The sequence below is a fragment of the Athene noctua genome, chromosome 3 (assembly GCF_965140245.1).
Source record: "Athene noctua chromosome 3, bAthNoc1.hap1.1, whole genome shotgun sequence".
Lineage (NCBI taxonomy): Eukaryota > Metazoa > Chordata > Aves > Strigiformes > Strigidae > Athene > Athene noctua.
Genome location: NC_134039.1, coordinates 16,317,984 through 16,341,080, shown reverse-complemented (window position 1 = coordinate 16,341,080; position 23,097 = coordinate 16,317,984). Strand labels below are relative to the sequence as shown.

The 23,097-nt window shown below is 38.5% G+C and overlaps 1 protein-coding gene across 11 annotated transcripts in view; it reads right to left on the bottom strand.

Annotated features, from left to right (window-relative positions):
- Positions 1-779: 779 nt before the first annotated feature.
- Positions 780-23,097, bottom strand: part of CAPRIN2 (caprin family member 2) — a 34,232-nt gene continuing 11,914 nt past the window's right edge. For 2 of the 11 annotated variants that reach the window (XM_074902076.1, XM_074902077.1), the window contains 14 exons: positions 22,032-22,196; positions 21,474-21,517; positions 19,218-20,063; positions 14,394-14,525; positions 14,125-14,212; positions 13,358-13,413; positions 12,620-12,730; positions 10,847-10,957; positions 10,056-10,208; positions 6,912-7,095; positions 5,140-5,325; positions 3,841-3,941; positions 3,100-3,166; positions 780-1,676 (listed from right to left, as the gene is read on the bottom strand). In XM_074902076.1, the coding sequence (XP_074758177.1) occupies positions 1,108-1,676; positions 3,100-3,166; positions 3,841-3,941; positions 5,140-5,325; positions 6,912-7,095; positions 10,056-10,208; positions 10,847-10,957; positions 12,620-12,730; positions 13,358-13,413; positions 14,125-14,212; positions 14,394-14,525; positions 19,218-20,063; positions 21,474-21,517; positions 22,032-22,196 (2,813 nt within the window). In that variant the 3' untranslated portion in view covers positions 780-1,107. The remainder of the gene's footprint in view (positions 1,677-3,099; positions 3,167-3,840; positions 3,942-5,139; positions 5,326-6,911; positions 7,096-10,055; positions 10,209-10,846; positions 10,958-12,619; positions 12,731-13,357; positions 13,414-14,124; positions 14,213-14,393; positions 14,526-19,217; positions 20,064-21,473; positions 21,518-22,031; positions 22,197-23,097) is intronic. The other 9 variants (XM_074902078.1, XM_074902080.1, XM_074902081.1 and 6 more) reach the window with 9 other exon arrangements.

The window sequence follows — 23,097 nt, the reverse complement described above, 5'->3', positions numbered from 1 at the left end:
CATACTTCCATTTTAAACATTGAAACACTCTAGTATTTGACATGCTGCAGCTTAGACAAGGACACACATCATGGCTTTTCTGTTCTCAGGCCACAAGCAATTGCTGAAGACTGGTCAACAGATAGGCTATTAGCTGTAAGAAAGGAATTTCATAAATACTTCCTCACATTTGTATTCAGGTTTGATTTAAATACAAGCAGCAGGCTTCAACTGCAAATACTAAGTTCCTCAGCAGTTCTTCTGAAAGAAGATGACTCGCATTAGTCTGATTCAAGTCTCATGGGGGAGGGAAGCCATATACAATTGTGCTTGACAAGGGTCAATTTTAACTTTAAAATATACTGCAGCTGAGTAAGTGTGAACCAACCCTTCAGTGACTGTTTTGAAGTTTAAGAATTTCAACTACATTGCTACTGAAGGCCAGGTGATGTGACAAAGCTACATTTTGACAGGATATACATTTAAAATAAGTAGTCCTAACGAAGTATGTAGCATTTCACTTCTAATTTCTTGACCTTTTGGTTAAAAAGAAAAGCAAGTTTGTAACTAAATCTTGAATTCATTTTGATCAAGGAAACTCTTGAGAATGACATCAAGCAAAAACTAAACAAATAAGTACTCTCACTTAAACTATACTGTTTACCCTGTATTACTGAAACTTGAAGACCAGTTCTATGTAATATGCAGGTATACCCCACATCAGGAATAAGCTCAGTTTGCTATATTTTAAAAATAAAGACCACTGGCAAGATTAATACTAAAATGCATATTAACTTGTTTTATTGAGGCACAACAAGGCATTGTGAATAGCCCATACTTGAGGCAATCAATAGTGTAGTAAGCTGGACATTAATACAGTTTAGGGTAAGTGCAAACAATATACATTCACAGCTTTACTAGCAAGGCTACATCACAACTGATAAAGTGCCAAATTAGTGCTGATTCAGTACCCCAAATCCATGATTTCACCTTGCACAACAGGACCATCATTTCCCCCGATAATGGAACCACATATCTTCTATAAAGTCAGTAGTAAGTGCAAAGCTAGTCCCACCCCCCTCCACCAAAGTGTTTGGAGCAGCTCTTTTGTAAACATCGCACTGGATTTTAGTCCTGATAAAGGAGGTATCCCGAAAAGGTGGAGTATTTCCAGCTACTTCCATAGATGGCTCCCCGATGCAGACGCAACCAGATCTGATCTCCCTGGAACAGCTGCAGGACTGCATGATTACTAGCTGTTTCATGATCAGGAGCCCCATCATTTGCATATGCTGACACTAGGACCTCTTCATTCTTCATGAGATTCACATATAGGGGAACATTTACAGCCAGTTTCAGCATGTGGAAGATGAAGACATATGTACCATTCACCGGACAGTTGAATCTACCAAGCTGGATATCAAAAGTTTCTCCAAGGTTGTTCAGCAAGAGATCAAACACAATTGGCTGGTCTAGAGTTCCAGGGGCCAGGTTGGATGTTCTAGCGGCAGAGAAGGCAACTCTCATCTGCTGTGGGAGGGGGTAGACATGCACTGGTAGTATGGTGGCAGCTTGGCTTGTCACTGGCATATCAACAGGGGTGATGCTGCGGGAGTCTCCCTGCCCAGAGTCCCCACTGTTAAAGGTTTCATTGTCTCGTTCTGGACTGCTCACCTGAGAGGAGTCGCTCCACCCTGCTGTTAAAAATCATTAGCAATGATAAATAAGTATAACAACAAAAGCATACCCTTAAACCTGGAGGCATAATCTTATGCAACAAGTGTATGGGCTTTGCAACAGATTTGCCTTTCAGCTACATCAAGTTGTCAAAGGACCCCAGTGAGAACAGAACTTGGAAGCTGTTTTACATTCATCACACTTGCATTCAGCAAGATGGGCCATAATTTAACCACAAGAAATCACTTTTCATACTTTTAAGTAGAAGAGGGCAGTAGCATGCAATAGTTCTAGCTTTTCTATTTGCCACATACGTATATCAGCATAAAAAACATATGCTAATTTCTCAGTGGAGATGAGTGATTTCTGAAAAAATTGACAGAATTACCAAGATTCAAGTAGTCATTTAGTCACCTTCATGATCTGAATTTGCACTTCAAGTTACCTCAATACTGTTCTTCTGGAGCTGCATCCTAAGTAAGTCATATCAACTTACGATAATAGAATATTTTAAGTCTGAAGAACTAGAATTGTTTAAGCTTTTTGGATCCCACTCTCCAAAATAAAGCAGTTTATCTTTTCAAATGTTCAAGTCAAAAGGGTCTAGAATGAAAACACTGATAGATCTGAGAAACTTAGACCAGTCATGCTCAAGTTGCAAACCACTGTTATTTCCACTGGAACACTTTAATGTATCCACTAAATCTCAGTGAAGTTACTGTATCTTAATGCTGAGTCCTTCTGTCAACTCTTTACTCAATCCCTTATTTAATTCTCTTCCTCTGAAGTATATTCTATGAGTTCTTCCTCAGATTGAGATATTACCTGCTGCATCCTAAAATTTTCTTATGATACGTCATATCTCTAGTTACTATTCATCTCACTTCTTACCTATAGCATTTTACGTCCAGCTTTCTCCAGCACATACAAAGCAGGATTAAATCATCTTGTTTACAACTTCTCAAAATACATGCTATTCATGATTGGATTCAAACAGCTAGTCTTATGTATTGCTTTAGGTTTTGTACTCCATGGAAGTACAGAGTAAAGCTGTATTCCCAAAAAAATTTTCATAGAAAAAGTTATCTTACAAAGTTTCTGGGATCTGATAGCTTACCCAGAATCAGGGAAGACCATGCAATTAAGGGAAGAAGCTAAATGCAACACTGGAACTACCCTCTGTCTGTTTTCCTAGTCAGTTAATTTGTGAAGAAAGTTCAGTAAGGTACCATTGTGTCAGAACTTAGTTCTCAATTTGGTGTCTTCACATGTCTGTGAAATTAAATCTGCTGCTAAGCTTCCATCTAGCTTGGTTAATTTATACCAAGCTTGATCTGTTTGAGCAGTGACAGTACACTTTCTCACTATTCACAGTAACATTCCACTTCATCTGCTACATCCAAGCACATGTATATACCACTGGGAACCTGATGTTTGCCTTACCTCTTGAATTTGCTCGAGGACCACTAGTTATCCCACCTCGTTTATAGCACTGCTGGTAATTAACATCCTAAAAGAGAACAGAAGTATTAGAAAGATGGCTACAAGAAATCTGAGAACAAGTGGGGCCAGCACAGACAATGGAGTTCAGAATTAAGATGCAGATAAACAGCCTTATTTATGGAAAAATCTACTTTTACAATAGCTTGTATGACACTGAAGAGCTATTTCAATGCTTGTTCTATCGTTAGTTTCTGAACTATATGCTCAGTTCAGTTCATTTTGCAATACTTTAAGTCTCAGGTCTGTTAGAAGTCCCTGATTCTGTAAAGAATATTTCAAAGCTGAAGATCCTTCTCCCACCAGGAACCTTTAGACATTTTATTTTTTTGCCTAAGCACATTCTTAGTCCATTTAGGAGTTCATTATTTTATGCTACAGAAGCATTGAGTACCATCTTTAAAATCCATAGAAAATACTTATTATACCACTTTTGCCATCTGTTTGCATTTCAGAGATTCCATTCAGACTAAAATCAACCTATCATACAGAGATGTTATCCATCTGAACTGACATCAGCTGCTGTCTACTGTTCCAAAAAAGGGTTTTGTCTAGGAAACAAAACCTATCTCCAGCTTGTAAGGAATAGTTCACCTGTTAAGATAATGAAAAGCTACAGTATTCGAAGACTTAGCTTCTGTATATAGTGCTCAAAAGGCTACTGGAAACAAAGTTAATACTTACCCTCTGTGAATATGGCATTCCAGCATAATCTCTACCAGGGAACTGCAGCTGGCCATAGTTGCCATTACCTATTGAAGGTGAGCCTCTGTAAGCATCAAAACCTGTCCAAATAAAGTCAATTACTCAATATCTTTTATTGTTTATTAAACTATGCAATTACACATCTATTCCTTAGTGAGACACTGGTCCAAATTCTAAACTACTATAAAGAATTCATCTCATTAGCTACTAAGAACTACCCACTGTTGATGTATCAAAATTACATGTTTAAAAGTATTAACATCAGACCTCAACAATTGCCTGTGATACTAATGAGACTTCATGGAATAGCTGCAAAACTTGCTAGACTCAGAGGCAGGATTTAACATAGAATTAAGAAATACTTTTGCAATTACTGTTACATGTTTAGGTGCTACTATAATATTCAGCCTCTTTAGCTATATTAGACCAACTACCAAAGAGGAGTTGGAAGCAATTTTGTATGAGATACTACCAAACCCTTAACTGCTGTTAAGTTAGAACTATACAACTCATTGTCTGGTATGTGTTCCTATAAGGTACTGAGCGAAGCCCAATAACTGAAACAACTATCACAGACTAAGTGCCCTTTCACTTCAGAGTGGAGTAGGCCACAGCTACCAACAACCTTAAGTTAGTATCTGCTTGAAGTCAGCTGAAGCTTTCTATAGTACTTCAGCTAGCAGCAGAATAGCAACTGATTTGCAGAGACCAAAGGATTGTCCTCTTAAAACTCTTCAGTTTATTAATCCAGAAGGACTCTCCACTAATCCAGAACATTTCCCCCCCTCTTAATCCTGGTTTCTGCCAGTAATATTAAAGACAGAAGTGATAAGCAAAGAGTATCTGGTTTTGGGCAAATACCACAAGTGACACCTGAAGAGGAAATACCCACCCAGAATGTTAGCAAGATAGATGCCAAGACAAAGAACGAAAGAACGAAGGGGGTAAAAAGTTCAGAACAGTAAATGAAATAGCAAGAAAAGTCTACACAGTTAATTTAGTAACCTATTAGTGAAATTTTCTATTTTCATAATTAAAAAGGCTATGAAATTGCTCTGCCAGTTCACCTGACACCCAAAGTACAGGGACTACAAATAAAAGTCAATGAACTTGCTTAAATTCTACAGCAGAAGACCCTTTATCTGCACATTGCTCTTGAAGTCCTGTTTTCATAAGTTTCACATGTAGAAACTAAATTTAATACCATATTGTGTTAAATCCTGTTCTAGTGTTACTACATCAGATTTTTTCCTAAGGTGGTAGTAAATACAGACATACCTTTATACCCACCAGGGGAACGGTATGAATTAGCCAGTGACCTTCCACCTCTAGCCGATCCTCTGACAGACCCACGACTGTTAATGTAAGGCTGGGCAGGTCTGGGAATAACATTAGTCTGTGCTGGATAAAAGGCAAGGCTACCATTGCTGACAGGAACAGCTCCATCAGGTTGATAATTCACTGCTTAAAAGAGAAGGCACAGATGAATTCAAAGCTTTTATAACTGTAATAACTTACCACACCTAAAGAAGCAAGGGCAGTATTAGGAGGTTCAGAGACTGATTGAACTGCTCTGAATATCCTGTTCTCCTACCCCTTCATTACTTCAAATAAATGAGGATCCTCCCTTTTGTTCTGTAGACTAATGCTTGCTAAAGCACACTGTAGACAGTCCAGGCTGTCAGCATAGGCCTCTAATGTATTCAACAAGATTCAGTTGCATGGGCCAGAACATGCTTGCCAGCAGCATCAAGAAAATAACCAAACTAGAATAAAGTTAAGTAACACCTGATTAAGATTTTCACTTTGAACCAACACTGTTCTACTAGCAAGACCTCAGTGGTCTATCTGATAAACTAGGTCATCTCAGCATTGACATCCTTCAAAATGAGACAAACTCAATCTTATTTAGATAGCAATAAGACAGCTGTGGAAAGCTAGATATTTGGGTTCAGTCTCTTCAACAGACATTCCTACCACATGTTACTGGGCGGTTAAACCCCAAGCAACAGGTATCCAGTCATGCTTTTAATTCACAGGGTGGCTGAGTTGTTAGCTTTAAATACAGGCCTTGCAACCATGAATGTGTCTCCACAGGACCATGCTTTATAACAATCTAGAAAGCTTAAAACTGATCCAGAATGACAGTCTAAACTCTTTTCTGAAGTCCTTGCAGAGCCACTGCACAAGATTAATCCAAAGATTGTGAAGCTTCAAAAAACTGTATAGAAGGCTGATCACCTCTAACCTGTGATAAGAAGGAGCATTCAAGCTAAGCATGCTTTTCTGACTGCTATACTTAGGAGCTCTTCATATGTCTCACTGACTTCACACAGTCTATTTCTAGTATAATTCCTATGAAGATTCCTCTGGCAGAAGTTAAGCGTTCTTGAGTCATTTGATAGTCTTATAAATCCAGATGCCTAGTTGTCAGCTTCCTTTCATCCTGGAACCCATTGCAGTCATATTTGGGCCTAGTTTAATTTCAAATTTAGTGTCAGCCATATAAATTCACCTGGTACAATATCTAAATGTTAAGCAGGTCAGTTCTGCATTGAATAAGGCAACTCAAGAGTCCACTTAGATTTCTAGTATTCCTCAGGTCAGACTGAAAACTTACCCTAACTTTAATTAGCAGTCAGCAAGTCCCAGCACTAGACACCACCAGGGACCAAATTAGTGATTCTAAGTAAGTATTTCATCATTGCTTCAATTCTAAGCAAACAATTGTTTGACTGACAAGTATCACTACATACTTGAATTTCCCACCTACTGGGAATTCAGACATGTAAGTGACACTGTCCATGCAACTAGTACAGAAACTGGTTTGAATCAGCCTCTCACCCTGCTAGCCATTCTAAAGTGAAGCTTACATACCATACCATCAACTAGATTAGAGCTGATAACCTGAATGCTAACTGGTACTACATAACAGTGTTTAAGAATTTCACTAAGAACAACTCGCAGCACATGTTAATGAATTAAAATACTACTATAACCTGAAGACCTTTAAAGACTACTTGAAATACACATACAAGTTCAGTTCTCACCTGAAGACAGAGATTCTTGTGAAAGAGAGGTTTGTTCTGCAACATGAGAAGATTGCAACTGGCATTGAGGAGGAGTCTGTGTACTTGCTGTAGAGAAACTCTGGTTATATCCTGCTGAATATGAAGAATCCTCTTTAGTTTCCTGGTCTTTACGTGGAGGCAGTGGTGCATTCACTTTAAATACCTACAACATATTTCAAGACAAGTGCTTAACACTACCAGCTGAAATCTCTGCCTAATGCCACCACCCTGCTATGCCATTGTTTAAATCCACATACCTAGATCAGTTTTTAGAACAACTGTTTCTTAGAAATAATCAAGAACATTGTACTTCAATTAATCCTTTTCTCTCTCAGTAAACTTCTAAAACTTACTCCTGTTTACATAGCTACTACCCAAGAAACAGCTTGACTAACCATAGCTACCATGCAATAAACTATTCCCCTTCTACAGGAAATCCACTGACTATCTGTCCTACAACTTTTGACCTGAAGCTGGGACAGCCTATAATGAGATATTCACATCTGGGTGATTGGTTCTTTATACATGTTCATTAACCAATGATCTTCTGATCTTGGTTCTTTATACATGTCTTGAAACCTGATGCAACACTACTATCCACTTAAATACCATATTAGACATCTTAACCCCCTTGCTAAACTAAGCCTCAACTCTCCTACTTGTTTTATGTTCCCTCAGAAAACATGTAACCTAGATAACTGTCTTGCAATTCAAATTTTAATGTTATAGACAGGGCAGTAGGGTGGTGTGCTGGTATTACTGTTAGTTAAACCTAATGAAGAGTTCAGTGATGCCGGTAACGGTATTGCTTGATAACCAATAACCCAAGATTACCAGAACTGATGTTGTCAAGAGTGACAACCAGTATCAAGATCAAGTAAGAAAGTCTCTTGAGTAAGAGAATCTAAATTTCACATAGAGCTGTCAACAGTACTGGTACTGAACCTAGAGGTGTATCTGACCATTTTCTAAGACTATAAACTGTCTGAAGACAGACAAGGTCAAAACTACAGATAGAGGCAAGGAAGAGTTTCACAGCTTCACAGTTCTTGTTATTTGAAGAAGCCTGTATACTTAAAGTGAGAATGAACACCTTTCCCAGGGTCAAGAAATCAAGTACTGCCCCCTAAGAGGGAGCCAGCACAGAAACCGCTCATGAAGTATTGAGTATAAGTTTTGAACCATTATAAAATAATAAGTTCTGGTTTTTTACCTTACTAGATGAAATGATCGAAGTGATCCAAAGCAATCCTCTTTCTAAAAGAAATTTGACAGCCTGACTGCATAGCATCCTCAACATCCACATCCTAGAGTATTTATATCAAGTGGTCTACTTTTTCCTATAGTGAGGGTTACAAATGGAAGGCTAGTAAAGGACTAGGGCTGCAGGTAGGATCTGCCTTTAAGCTTCCATAAGCACAATGGCAGCAACAGGATGTTTAAACATCTGAGGACATGTAATCAAATGCTTCCATTACTGTCACTGTACTACCACTATTTGGCAAGGAACCACCTGACTCCTGGCTATCTACCAAAATCCAATGGCTGTGCTTTCCTGGTAGCAATAAGAATCTAAACAGTTCAGGGAAAAAAACCCCTGCACTGCAAAATTTAAGACTGCCACTAAAGGAATTAACATCTTAGCTATTTAGTGACAGATGTTTGCCAGTGACCCAAAAATGCTAAGAGAAATCTTGAATATTTAACATCTCTGAAAACACCACAGCATTAATTCAAGTGAACTTTCAGCGGTACCATTATGATCAAAAGCATGTGAACACAGACACTAGGTTCAGATAAAGTCAGAATGACTGAGACTAAGACTCCATATTTATATCATGACAGATGCTTATCTTCTAGACTGGGTCCCCAAAAAGACTCTTGATTCCTTGGTCATACCATACTGTTATTTCTCTACTTTCATAAAAAAAATCACCACTTAGGATAACTTAAATCTGGCTTAGAAAGAACCACCTCCTTATCACCACATGCCTTATTTATAATGTATATCAAAATTCTATACCTCTGAAGGCTCTACAAAAGAACCTCTCCTACAAATACAGAAAACCAAGGAGAAAGAGTTATGGTAGTGATTTACTACAGACCACAGCAGGATGTCAGATGTTTTAGTCATTAATACCTGTGCTTTGAAAGGCTATTAGCTACCTTCTTCCACTAAGTCCTACTACATATGTCCCAATACTGCAAGATGCAGATTGTCCAGCAATTTGTGGAACTGCACTGGTACATTTGTTGAAATGAAGAAAGCCTTTAGAGAATATCAGTTACCTCTTTAAGCATGCTTTTGAGCAAGAATATTAAATGAAGGTTTCTATCATCTTCTGGAAGTAGATGAGTAAATAAAATCAAGTACAGGGAAGGGAACATTAACAACTAAATGGAGACTCTTCCTCTGAGTCCCTCTAACCTTGCACTGCAGATTACCAGACAGTAGCAGTGTTAGTAATGTTAGATAACATTAGTAATGATGTATGGCCTGAAAAAATAGTATCCATTTGCAAGAAACACACTCAGACTGTGTGGACTATTCCCTAGACATCTATATTGACTACTCATTAACAAGATGAGATAATGAGCTACACCAATCTATATCAAGGATACATTTTCCGTTATTCCAGTGGACTGAGTTTTATCCCACTAATGCAAACAGTTTAAAAAGTAGCAAGACAGGTTCAAGCTTCAAGAAGGCTTTTAGTCCTAATAGCTATATACTCCAGGATTCTCTCTCTCCTCTGCAATCTTTATTATTTGAAATATACACATAAGAGTAGTTTAAGTACAGTCAACTACCTTGGGGCACAGCTATAAATCTGTTTATTTCAGGTCTGACTTCACCCTCAGTTCCTTGAAGCCACTAAGGTGTCCCAGTATTAGATTTTGGGACTATACAGAGCAAAGCCAGGACGTCTGTTCTTGGATGATGTGTTTTAAGTTCTGATGGCTTTGAAGAAACAGAGTTCTAATCTAGGTTTTTAACATTAAAACATCAAAATGATCTATCAAGTTCTGTACTGTATCAAGAGGAGCCAGTTCCCCAGTATTGGACTAAGTTATTAGCGTTATTGTCAATTATTCTTCCGTGGCCTCAAGCTACACACTTACAGTCTGCATAGCCTGAAAGGGAGCTGCTGTTATTGTGACAGAACTGCTACTTGCTGGAGGAGATTGAAAGCTTTGCACTGGTGGTACTGGCGACATGGAGGTGCTTGAAGTAGGCAATGGTGACTGTGGCTCACTTGGGAGGGGAATAGTAGCCTGAGGGAAGAACAAATGTAATGAGAGGTCACTTGATAGTTATCAGGCAGTAACAGAAGCAGTTAATTTGTTCTAAAGCCTAGACTGCCAGAAGTCAGCAGTTTCTACAGGATGACATTTGGACATAGTAGAGCTACAAAATAGCTTTTGCTTACAATTTCAAATCTTGCTGTGCATCCTCAGCAAACAGTACTTCTATTGCAGTCTCTGCTGATTAAGTGAAATGTGCCTATGAGCTACTATACATACCACTCATTGTAATAATTTCACAATAAAGAGACATTAGGTATTTTTTCCCCACGGCTAAGGAAACAAAATGCCTTCTGTTCCATTTATTGGAAGATGATTCTCTGGCTGATATCAAAAGTGACTTATCTTTTCCAGAGGAACTCAGGAAGTTTAGGAGGTTTGATTTTTCCCTCCTAACTTAACCAGTTATGTTTCAGATTAGAAATAATGCTGTGTTGTCCAGACAAAGTATTAACCAGCATTAAAAGTCTCATCTGTGCAGACAGCAAAATGGAGTGTTGATTTAGAATACCAATATTTATAGGAATCAGAAATGAAAAGGAACGTAATGCTCTAGACGCATTTCAGCAACCAATATATTTACCTTACCTGTATTTGTAATAGCTCACCTGGGCAATTTCAATCTTTTTAGGTATCAGTGGCTCAGAAATACGTGAGCTTGTCTGATACAGTGGCTGGGAAGTATATTTCTCAGTCTCTTGAGAAAGTGATGCTGATGCCTGGAAGAAGCCATATATTCACCTGCTATTAGAAGTATTGCAGAAAACAAAGTTCTGGTAGAGCTATGAAATACCAGTGCATAATTTGAAACAAGTTGTTTTTGAAAGACCATTAAGTCCAAAGTAAGTGTGCTAAATAGTCATCTTAACCAAAAGCTTCAAGTAATTATTCAGACTTAGATTACACTTCTTACACAAGGTTTTACAACTAGCCCTGCAAAGTCAGATAATTTTAAGAACTGTAAATTGCTTCAAGCAATGAAGTCTGACACATCTGTCTCATTGAATTAAATGGAAAGACATGTCTGATGTTAAGCTTCTGGTAAGCTCTGTTGAACAAGGCTTCAAGCCAAACTTTGGTTTGCTTTGGCAAAACATGCATGTTCTATATAGTTAGCTCACACTTGTAATCTTAAGTTTAAGAGTTGCTTATACTTAGATACACAGTCTAGTGCTAAGGACTACTGATGCCATTCTCACCATGTATATCATCACAGGTACAGACAGAACTGGTATGCACTTGCATACCAGGAGAGTGCACTGTAACCATGGAGTGTATCTGTAGTTGTGCTGGAACCAAACAAAGCTTATCTACTGCTTTCCATGAGAAGCAGGACTGGAAAAGAAAGACACCCCACTTCAAGCCTCAGGGGCGAGAGATAACACTGAACACAAACAACCTTAATTCCAAACAATGTTTGCAAAAAACCTCAGAACATTCCACTAAATCAGACGCTCTACATTATAGCACAGCACAAGTCTTCTGGATGCATATTAAACAACAAAATTATTTAAATTCTTGTCAGCACAAGTAGTGCTTATGACATTGTAGAAGTGAGAGAAGATGTCAAGACCAGTCCAGAACTGCCAATGCAAGAGGCAACAAGACTAATATCCCTGTAGAAACTGTTATATTCAACTATATAGTATATTAAGGAATAGAGTGCTACATGCATAGTATACTGATAGCATGTACATCAGCAAAACATTTAAAAAGCATGAACATTTCCCCATTATAATCTGCATACACCATATTAGGGTCCAATAGGGAGAAAGAGCCAGCTGTGTTCTGAACACAGCAACACTGAGCAAGAGATCTTTAAGACAGTGATCTGAAAAATTGAAACATTTTCAGCTCTAAGCAATAATTGAATGCTAGTTGAAGATTTAACTACACAAACACAGTTAAGAAAGCAAAGTTTGAGGTCTTGGCTGAACATCAGAAAGTCAGATTCCCAGTATTTCTTCAGTTAGTGCTTAACACATCTGTCTTCAGCTCACACAGAAGTCTATTTTCATGACAATATCCACCCTGATTTATGCATCCTCTGTGTTGTCATGAGAGGGAGTATTCTACACTAACCAAAGCAAATATTTATGTCACTCATATGTTCCCACAAGAATAGGCACCACACTTTCCAGCCTGCGTTTTTCACGCCACACCCTTCCCATTTCAAGAGGCAGACTGTTCACTTTGCATTCATGCAGTATTAGGAAGACTTGCAACTATAATAAGTTTTCCCAAATGTACTGCTGTTACTTGCATTCTGTCCCTGTATGTTGTTCAAGCATAGTTATTCAGGAGAGGCCCCACCACAGCTTTCTGTTCCGGCTAGTTGTCACACAGATCTTTGAATGCCAGTGAACTCCAGAATATATTACCTGTGGTGTCTGTGGTGTCACCAAGTCTTCAGTTTCAGAGCCAGAAAGAGTCTGATCAGCAGATGCTAAGGAAGTATTTGAACCATGCAGTGCCATGGATGAAGCAGCAGCCTTTCAAGAAGAGAAAACTGAGATAAGGTTTTGAAAATATCTTAAATGTTTGGTTTCACTGAAACTCACACTCTGGGCATTTCCAAGTAAAGCTCAGAATGAGGCAGGAGCTGAAATGCTTTGATTAGACTAAGTTTCTTTGGAATTGTTAGTGGCAAGGAAACATTTAAAAGCCAAAGTAGCAAGACATGCAAGCACAGTAAGTGAATTTAAGGTTCACTAAACCATGGCTGCCAAAACTTGAGACATTGTATCTTTGCCATAAGTGAAAATCTCAACAATGAAGACATGAACTATCTAGGAAAGAAGCAGCATGTTCTTCTGCACACACCTGTTAGCCGAGTTGAATTTATGGGTTAAATATTCCAGCTATTTCAGCATGTCTTCAACATATTTTTACTTTAAGAAAATTCAAACATTTTTTGCTGCTTGTCAAGGACAGCAGCCAACTTCATCAGCATTTGAGTGATCTTAAGACTTGCAAGCTACTACATTATACGAGATTTGTTGTTACAAAACTACTGACAATAAGAAAGATAAAGTACTAAGTCTATTCTAGTGAATAACCTCTGTGTCATTCCTTGGCTACTGCTCTGCCTCTTCAGGGCAATCCTAACTTCAACTTACTTGAAGAGGCTGTTGAAGAAAATCACTCTGACTTGGCAGTTTCTGTTCTTTTGGAACTGTAAAAGAATGCATTAAGCAACATTTACTTTTAAATTCAAACACTACATATAGTTTCAGTGTGCAGTTCAACTTTTAAAAAACATTTGATATATGAAGGTGCACACTTTTTAGTGTGTGCACTGCAGCAAATATTTAGATTTAGCATCAGTAAGCTACACCCAATTGAAAACCTCAGGGTTTTTCAGAAAAGATGACAGGTATTCAATGATAAAAATATTTCTACCACAAGAGATACCCATTTTCCAGTTTTAAAAAAGCAATTAAATATTTAATAAACTGGGTAATTTGTATTAAGACCCAAAATCCATCCACAGTTTCTTAACATGGCCCATCGTAGAAAACTATAGTTTTCTAACTGCTCTTTATCCTGAACTCATTCACAGCTTATGTCTACATACACCACATCTAGACAAGTTTGTTACACAGATACAGCATGTCAGTTCTGCAGCTGGGGTCAGATGGAAACGCCAGTCAGTGATTACACAAGCATTCCATTTCCAGGCAGATGCACCAACTTAAACCACCTCTAGCAACAAATAAGTAGGTAAGTGTCTCAAGCTCCCTTTTTTTTCTTTTTAAAATCAGACAGCAGTATTCTTTATACTTAGACAAGCTGTCTTCTCCAGGCCTACTGATCTACAGCCCAAGCAAACCCTGTTAGTGTTTGCAAAGTCCTACATACAACTTACACTTATAGTATTACTTACCTACAGGACTACTTGCTGGAGTAACTGAAGGTGGTTGAGATGAAACAATGGCACTTGGTGAAGTTTTGTCAAAATCCAGAATGGACTCCTTTTGAAACAAAGGATTATTGGTTGGGAGGAAAAAAAATTAAATATTCTCATCTGACAAGTTGCTGTTAGCTAATTAGAGCTAGATTCACTCATTCAGTGCAAACGCACACTGTCAGCACTGTTTCCCCTAACCCAGTAGGAATTGGAGCTTTGTGCTACAACAGCAGAGAAAAACATACTTGCATGAAGTTGTAAGTCCCTTGTATCTGAGTCATCAGATCCTGAAGTTTTTCCCTTCTCAATACTGGATCTTTTGGAAGAGTTGAAGTAGAGCAAAACTCTGCAGCTGGCTGATGTACAGGTTTAGGCACCTAATAAGGAGAAAAGATATTAAACCTAATACTAGAAGCAAGACAAACTGCCTTATCCAATATACTTTCAGAGCAACCTATGTGTCAGACAGTGGGCCAAGGAATTCTGTGCCATTATTGATATTTGCTGAATAAAGCTTTCACTTTGTTAAAAAAGCATCAGCCTACTGTTGCCACAACTAGTTAAGCCACAGAATTAATTCATTCAGTTTCTTGCAGTCAAATGTACAGAAGGCAGTAAGTCGCCTATGTTTAGTGCAAAATCAGCCACCTCCACATAAGGAAGCCCACATATTTAAGTTGAAGGCCAAAACAAACTTAAAAATCAAAACTGCATCACTCAAGGTTTAAAATATACTTCCTCCCAGTAGAGCCCACACCAGTAAGTACAGATCTTTTATTAGGATGGCATTTCCAGATATTCTGAAGAAACTGCACCTAAGAGATACATCACAAGCATGCTACTTAGGTTAAGACCAAAGTGCTCCCCCCAACAAGCAAGAGACATTCAGTGTACCAGCTCCTGCAGAAAGTATTTCATTAAACTTTTCAAAATTTGACATGAAAAATACATCTGTGCTCCCACATGGAAGCCTAACTTTGTAGCTAAATAAGGACTTCTGTAGGGCCTTATTACTTCCTGATTGTTTCAGATGGTCCCTTAACAGTTCATCCCAACTGATTCTCACCTCTCTTTAAAAAGAGGGAAATGTTTTGCCATAGAACCAGTAAGTCTGAGGTATAAAAAAATGATACTAAACTCCTTATATAGCAGAAGCCCTGTTATTTACAGAATGAAAGTAACATCAGACTGTCTAGATAGTGTAGCATGTCTTAGAAGTGGCTTGGGAAGAGGTAGGCTTGTTATAGGTATTTTAAAACCATAATTTTCAGTGATTCTCTAAACCTTTGCTGCTCTTATGTTTGTCTATGCAGCTAAAGGGAGGCAAATCTGAAGACATCAAGTTGCATTACTACAACAGGCCATTGAGAAACACAGGAACATGTGAAAGTCTTACTTTCCTACAGTACAAACATTTGTCTTTCTTATAGGAAGTTACTACTTCAATATACTGTATAGCAGTATAGCTGACTATTTATATGAAGTCATTAGAAGACTATGGCAGAAGGGTACATGTCATGAAATTTGTCACACTAAACCCAAACCAAATAGATTAAATGCTCTCTGTCCAGTTTTAGGACAACCCCAAAACCACTGATATTTCCTCAACAGTTACCTGAAACTAATCACTAGCATTTGAAGAAATCCCAATAGCATGCACAGGGATGAAACTTGCAAGGTTTAGTGAGCTTCACAAAGCATAATTCATGTACATGCAGCACATCATTAACTCTGGAGGACTCAGCTTCAATCTATATGGCCCACACAATAGCCCCTTGGTGAGCTCTGAGAAGTTTCACTTTAGAGCTAGAGTTCACCTTTGTACTATTCTAGCTTAGAGTTTCTGATGCACAACCTGTAGACTACTGACTATGCAAGTTTATATTGCTGTATAGTTTCCAAAAATTAACAGGAACTATAGCTATTAAAAATTCAAGTGCAGGACAAAAGATACAGCTGAATAAAGTTAAAGTTTCAGCAAGTTATACATTAAGTTACTAGGAATCTGAATCTTCTTGTCCACCACCTTTAGCCCTCACTTACAAGCAGGCTTAAGATTAAAACACTTGCTGTCATTGTAAGTCCATTATGGGTCAAACTGATTAATACTTCTATTACCCTCTTCCTCCTCACTATAGTTTACCAAGACACAAGTACACCCACCAAACTGGTTCTGTACACTTGCAAATGGGCAACAGAAGCTTGTCACTTAACCAGGTCAAGGCAGTGTCTTGAGGCTATTAAGACTGTCCACTAGCTACATAAGTTAGACTTGTACATTAAACACAAACAAGTAAAAACAGCCTTGAGAGCATGGAAGCAGAAGAGACTGCAGTGTTTCACTTGTGGTTGCAAAGATGATAGGTCTTATGTATGCTTTTACAATTTGTTAGAGTCTTCATCTCCTTCCCCAGCTCTTACTCTGCACATCATGCTGGTAGCATTCCTTACTTCAACTAGAAGAGCAAGCATACAGGGTTACATATACAATATTAGGGCTTTAAGCCAGGATTGAAACATTGAGACTCTCCATTCTGTGGAATTTGTTTTCTAGTCTTGCATATATTAAAATACACCAGCCAGAAGTAGTTACACTGAAGTTACCTTATTGATTTGCTGTTTTGCTGTTACTTAGTGCTAAAACTAGAATATTTAAGTGCAATACAGACCATATATGAAAAGTATCATGAAGGTAAAGTATTTCAGGTTTTATGCCTTTATAAGAGATGCTTTGAAAAAATTCAGGTACTTGACATCCTTAAGACGGTTTTAAACCAAGTTTTCTTTCTAGTGTACAGTTAGATACTGTTTATGGAAGTCATTACAAGCTGTAGCATATTCTGAGTTTAGTAACCTGTTAGTCCAGCTCAAACTTACACATGCTGAGATCGTTTAACATTAGTGGTTCAAACAACATTCAGATCAGTTTTATACAGTTTAGGGTCTAATTTGTCATAACAATGTTTCTAAAATTTAACTTCAACACTACTACAGAGCCAAACTTGCTTTCACATAGCAGACCACCAATTCAGCTCTAACCAAGTTTGCTGGTCCACAGGTTGCACAAACATTTAAATAAAATAGTTTAACAGGTCTGCACATCAGCTCACTTTGTCTTAGGCTCAACTTAGGTATTGCATCTTATGGTGCATTAAATTAAATTAGCATATTTTATAATCTCAGACCCTAGCAGTTTACTAAAAGATCTCAGAGCTCTAACAGTTATTTCAGGGAGTAAAGAAAAGTTAATTTCAGCTCCAGAAAGCAGCAGCAGTGACATAGGCCATGCCTAAATCCCTGCACAAGATCATTTATGGATTCTCCCTGTGAGTGAAATGGATCCAGCTATAGCACTGCATTGCCTGTTCTTTCTTCATATAACCAAAAGCAAGAAGTTTCATTACCCAAAAAGTTTAATTTTAATTGCTTTTTATGTGCACCTCAAGTCAGATATATTAACTTTCTGAAAATTGGTTATGGAAACTAGGTTGACAGTACACTATTTTCTACTCATTCAATATATTTTTGATATTAGGATTTGTCAATAGCTACTAAGCAAGAATAAAGCCAGCTGGCGTTTCACTCTGGTCTATATAAATAAGTCTGAATCCTTCAAAAATACGCTTTGTTTACTTACTTCATCAATCCATCTCAAGCAACTTCACATTTTAACATTTAATTTAGTTTAAATGCTTAGTGCACACCTGGACATTACTACGAAGATTCCTAGGCAGCTTGCAAGTTTCTCCAGCTGAGTGGAGACCCTCCTTTTTCCTTACTACATCAAAATTTTGTCCACCATTTAAGCCATCCATCCTATATAAAAATAAGAGCCCCTTCTCATTAGGAAGCATCTTGCATTTAAGCTGTAAGGTAATCTGACACCAGGAATTCCAAGGCATCTTAAAGTGCTTAAGACTATTCCAATACTTCAGACAGTTTCAGTTATAGTAATACTATGCATAGTTGGTGCACAACACCTACTTGTGCTCAGAGTTACTTAGTGAGGCAAACAGGTTTTGTACCTGTACCACCACCACCAGTGGACACAAGATTCTAACTCAGCTTGACTGTAGAGATGAATCAAGCTGAAACACCTTAAACCCATTTTGTTACCCAGTGCTGCATGTTACATACTCTCTTAATTTCATGTTCAACCTTCTGTTTGCGATCCCGCCTCTAGACACAAGAACATCCATTTTTCAGTTATGTCAAGTTTATGGACAAGATTTAAGCTTAATCATTTGCTATGAGTAACATGGAATGAATTGATTTCTGCTTTCTTACAGAAACATAGATAGTGCTGACACTGTACAAAAAAATTGCTCAATTCCCTGTATGTTCTTCCTGAAGTCTAACTCAGTTAAAACACTGCTCTTAGTGACATAATATGGTAGACAAAGTTCAGTTATCTGTTTTTAGTTATCAGAATTGTTGCTACCCAAGCACAGGTGAGAAAGAAGGTAATGTAACTAGAGTCTAGCAGCCTGCTCAGCTCTAAGTCCTGCAATAGCTTTCATTTTACATTTCTAAAACAAACTATGCTATTGTTAGACTCTCCAGGACAGCGGTATGGCTTATGCATTCATCTGGAAATACATATTTAAGCCCCTGTACAGTTGGTATTGCTTGATCTAGATGTTAGATCTCTCTTGAATCAGCAGCTATTTTAATCAAAAGCCTAAAAAATTACTGAAGTGCTATTTGCATGCAGCCACAGACAAAGTATTTGATCCCTGGATGAGTCATACCTGCTTTGTACTGATAACAGTGGACAGAGCCAATAGCTAGGGATGAACTAAGTTAATTCTTCTGTCTTATGCGTAAAGCAGTTATTCAAGGCTCAAACACAGCCATACTGTGTTGATGTAAAAAGCAAAGCAGACCATCTTGCTATTCAAACATAAATTTTAACTGCCAGAATTATTTCCCCCAAGAAAGAATGAAATAAGTATCTAAATATAGGCCTATAAAAATGCACCTTATAAAGTCTCTGCTATCAGGTAGCTTTAGTCCAATACACTAGTGTCAAAAGCTTATGACAGGTAAGACTACATATGCCAACTCACTTCTTTGGGTTCCATATCAAACTTCTTTGGCCCCATCTGCTCCTTTGGCCCAACACTTGCAGCTCCCCAGGACTTCGGAGGGTTCTGTAACTGCTGTGATGACACTTGCTGCTGCCTGTCAGCTTTTTCCCAAGCCTCTCGAGACTCCTGCTTCTTTTGTTCTGGCTCCTCCCTAACATGTGCAGCCCAAGCCTTCACAGGCTCCTGCTTCTTTTGATCTGGCTCTTCCCTAACAGGCATTTCCCATGATTTCAGAGGCTCTGGCTTCTTTTGTTCTGGGTGCTCCCTAGTTTGGGTTACCCAAGGTTTTGGAGATTCCTGCTTTTGTTCTGGTTCTTCCTTAACTTTGGTTACCCAAGGTTTTGGGGACTCCTGCTTTTTCTGCTCCTGCTCTTCCCTAACTTTTGCTACCCATGGCTTAGGTGATTCCTGTTTCTTCTGGTCCTGCTCTTCCCTAACCTTTGCTACCCAAGGTTTGGGGGACTCCTGCTCCTCTCGGGCACGTGCTATCCAGGCCTTTGGAGCTTCTCGCCTCTTCTGTTCTTCCTCCTCAACATGGGTATCCCAGGGCTTTGTAGACTCACACTTCTGTTCCCCCTCTTTCACACGAGCTTCCCAAGGTTTTGGAGAATCTGGTCTTTTTGGTTCTTGCTGCCTAACACGAGCTTCCCAATGCTTTAAGGTCTCTTGTTTCTGCTTCTGTTCCTGGTCTTCAATATCAACAAGCATTTCCCAGGACTTTGGAGGTTCTTGCTTTCTAGCACACTCAGCTTCCCAAGATTTGGGCTCTTCTGGCTTCTTCTTGACAGAGTATTCTGCTTCAGGCAAATAACGCCTGTTGAGAAACTATATAGACCAGAGAAACTTAATGGCTCCCAAGAAAACATTTTGCTACTACAGTTCAGGTCAGTTAAGTTAGGCTACCCAGCTACTGAAAATTTCAGACTACAGACTAAAAGCAGCAGAGCCTAGACAGTTTAAACACTTGCCACAAACTATGTGGACAGCCATGGCTTTATCCTACAACACTGAAGATTAGCTTTGCTTGGCATGCCAGAGAAGCATGAAACAATCTCCTAGACAGCACAAGTGAAACATACTTGAGCTGAGTGAATCTACCACCCTTATCCTCAATACTAACTGATGTTCCTAGGCAGTGACAATATCAAGTGCAATTGTGATTTCTATAAAGGTAGCTCTTCCTAAGCATCTAAAATACTGTGGTACTGTATTTGTAGACATTCTGCTAAGCATAGCAGCACCATCTCCTCCCAAAAATCTTTGGCCCCATGATGAAGTGACTCTCATTCTTAATCAGTGAAGCCCAGTGATGAATGACCCCCATTCTTAATGCAGTTTAAATACTAAAAAGTCATATTCTTGGATTTAGTACCACTGGACTTCAACTCGAGGCTGTGTTTACTGTCAGTGAGTCTGAGAGTTCAATGAAGATGTCCGGAAGTTTTCCTGAATTACCACTTAGTCATAAACAGGAAGTAAATATGAAGTGAAGAATGTACAAGGCTCACTGGCTGAGATTTTTTCTGACAAGTTACCAAAAAAGCTTTAGTCAGGTAACAGTGTTACCAATAGGTTACAAAAACTTGTTCTAGAGTACACCCTCTAGTGGGATACCTGGGAAACAGGGATTCAGCATTTTAAGAACCAGTATTTCCATTTACAAAAGGACACCCCTCCCCACCTTTTGAACCAAGTCTAATGGTTTTTACACTATTGCCAGTTGAAGCTTGAGTACTTAACTCAGGAGTCTGAAGAGCTGTTGAAACCAGTTTACATACCCCGGTGCACACAAGTGTCTTGGGATCCCTACTTCTGACAAATCAGAGTAAGACCTACATCATTCTCAGCTCCACCAGTATCAAGCCTACTGCAATAAGCTTAGCTTTTATAGACAGCTTTAGTAGATGTGTATTTTCTCTATCCCGCAGTACACAAAAGATCAGTGTGTTTCCACTGTAACGGCTGATGCTTTGGTTTATTCAGGAAAGTGCCAGAGCATTAAAGTACTACACTGCTTCATGTAATCCTGCCCTATTTATCCCAAATACCCCAGAGAAGCCATAAAAATTTGAGGTTAGAAATAGAAATGCAACCAAGTCTTTAATGCTCCCTACAAAAAAGCAACACCCATGTTGCTGTTCAGAATCCCTTTTAAGTTTAAAAGGGTTTCAGAAGCACAGTTATGTTTGACAAGTTACAATACTAAAGGAAAGCAAAAGCAGCTGAGTATCTTACCTCCTGTGGCTGTATTTCAGACTTCATAAGCTCCATAATGGATTCTAGAGAAAGGATGTTAATTTGTTTCAACTGATCAAATGCAGAAAGGCAGACCAAACAGTAGCAAGTCTAATTCCATTAAGTAGTAGTGCCAATTGCTAAACCAGATACTCTGAAAGCTCAGCTTGTCATTCAGCATGCTATTTTTAGACAAGCTTTTTTCCTGATTTGGTTTTACATTTGCAAAAGTTGAGTTAAGCAAGGAACATTTTATAGCATCCATAGTTTAGTTATTGTAATATAGAACACTCCCTACACCAGACACTTCTCATATCTTCAACATGGAGACTTGCTCAGAAGACAAATACATCCTGTTACTAGGAATTAGATCTTTTTCTACAATATTAGCCAGAATAGGACCCTGCAAGGCTTGCAGCCCATTTTACTGTAGTAAACATTGCAAGTAAGCAAGCTACAGCAAAGGATTTGATTTAGCATCAAGTTATGCAAAGTTAATGCTCAGTTCAAGCTTATCCCAATATTATGATACAGAAACTGAACCCTGTAATATTCCACCTGGTTCTTTGACAGACTCTCCTTTTGACATCTGTCTTGTTCTCTCAGATTTTCTATTTACTTCTTCTTCCAATTCTTTTACTGGCACAGTGGTGCGAGGAGTCGGAATACTTTCAAAGTAGCCAGAGTCTAGAAGTTTGGATAACAGGTCCTTCATGTGTTTATCTGAAGAGTAAAAATCCATGAAGTTAAGATACGAAAATTTGAAATTAAGGGGTATTCAGATCACAGATTGAGACTCCTTACTTCCTCCCTTTATATAAATTGCAAATTCTCCATATCTTGCTGAGTTACAGCAACAAAACGTTTTAGTATTGCTCAACTGCTTTACATATTACAGTTGAAGACATCTTTGCAGACCAAAAGTAAGACTGCAGCTTGTGTTTAAATGCACACAAGGTAAACACTGAGCCACCTGGTCTCCCACATGATTAGAAAAGGATTTGTTTACCACCTATAAGCTAGCCAGCATTGTAGAACATGCTTTTACTATCAGACTGCAGCATAGGTAAAGCTAAACCAAGTCACTATAGAACTGCCCTAGAAGACCCTGTCCCCAGTGATAGGATGTAAGTCAGAAGTTAAGAACTGCAAAAACAAGCAGGAAGGGAGAAAGCAAGAGACTGTTTCAGTCCAAAGTGAATCCTCTGAAGTTTTGGAAAAGAGTCAAAGTTGACATGGTGGAAGAAAAACTTAACTGTATACTCTGAGAAGCACTGTCCAGTTTCCTCCTTCATGCAAGAGAGACAGTAGCTTAGAGAGACAGACCTCAGAAGCAGCAGTGACACTAGAAATTGTTTTAGATGAGCTAGAGACAGGGCAGCCTTGTGAACAGGAAGAATACTCAGTGGAAGATCGCTCCTACCCATGACAACCCTATGAACAAGAACAGTAGCCCAAATTTAATACTGATTTTAAAAAATCATCTTCCAAGGCAGTGAATGCTAAGAAGTCGTAACAGTTTTATCTGAAGTTTAGCTTGCACACAAAAGAATGCAAGACTGACACTAAAGGGATGGAGATACTGACAAAATAGTCTCAAAAGTTGCTTAGATGATAGCCAAAA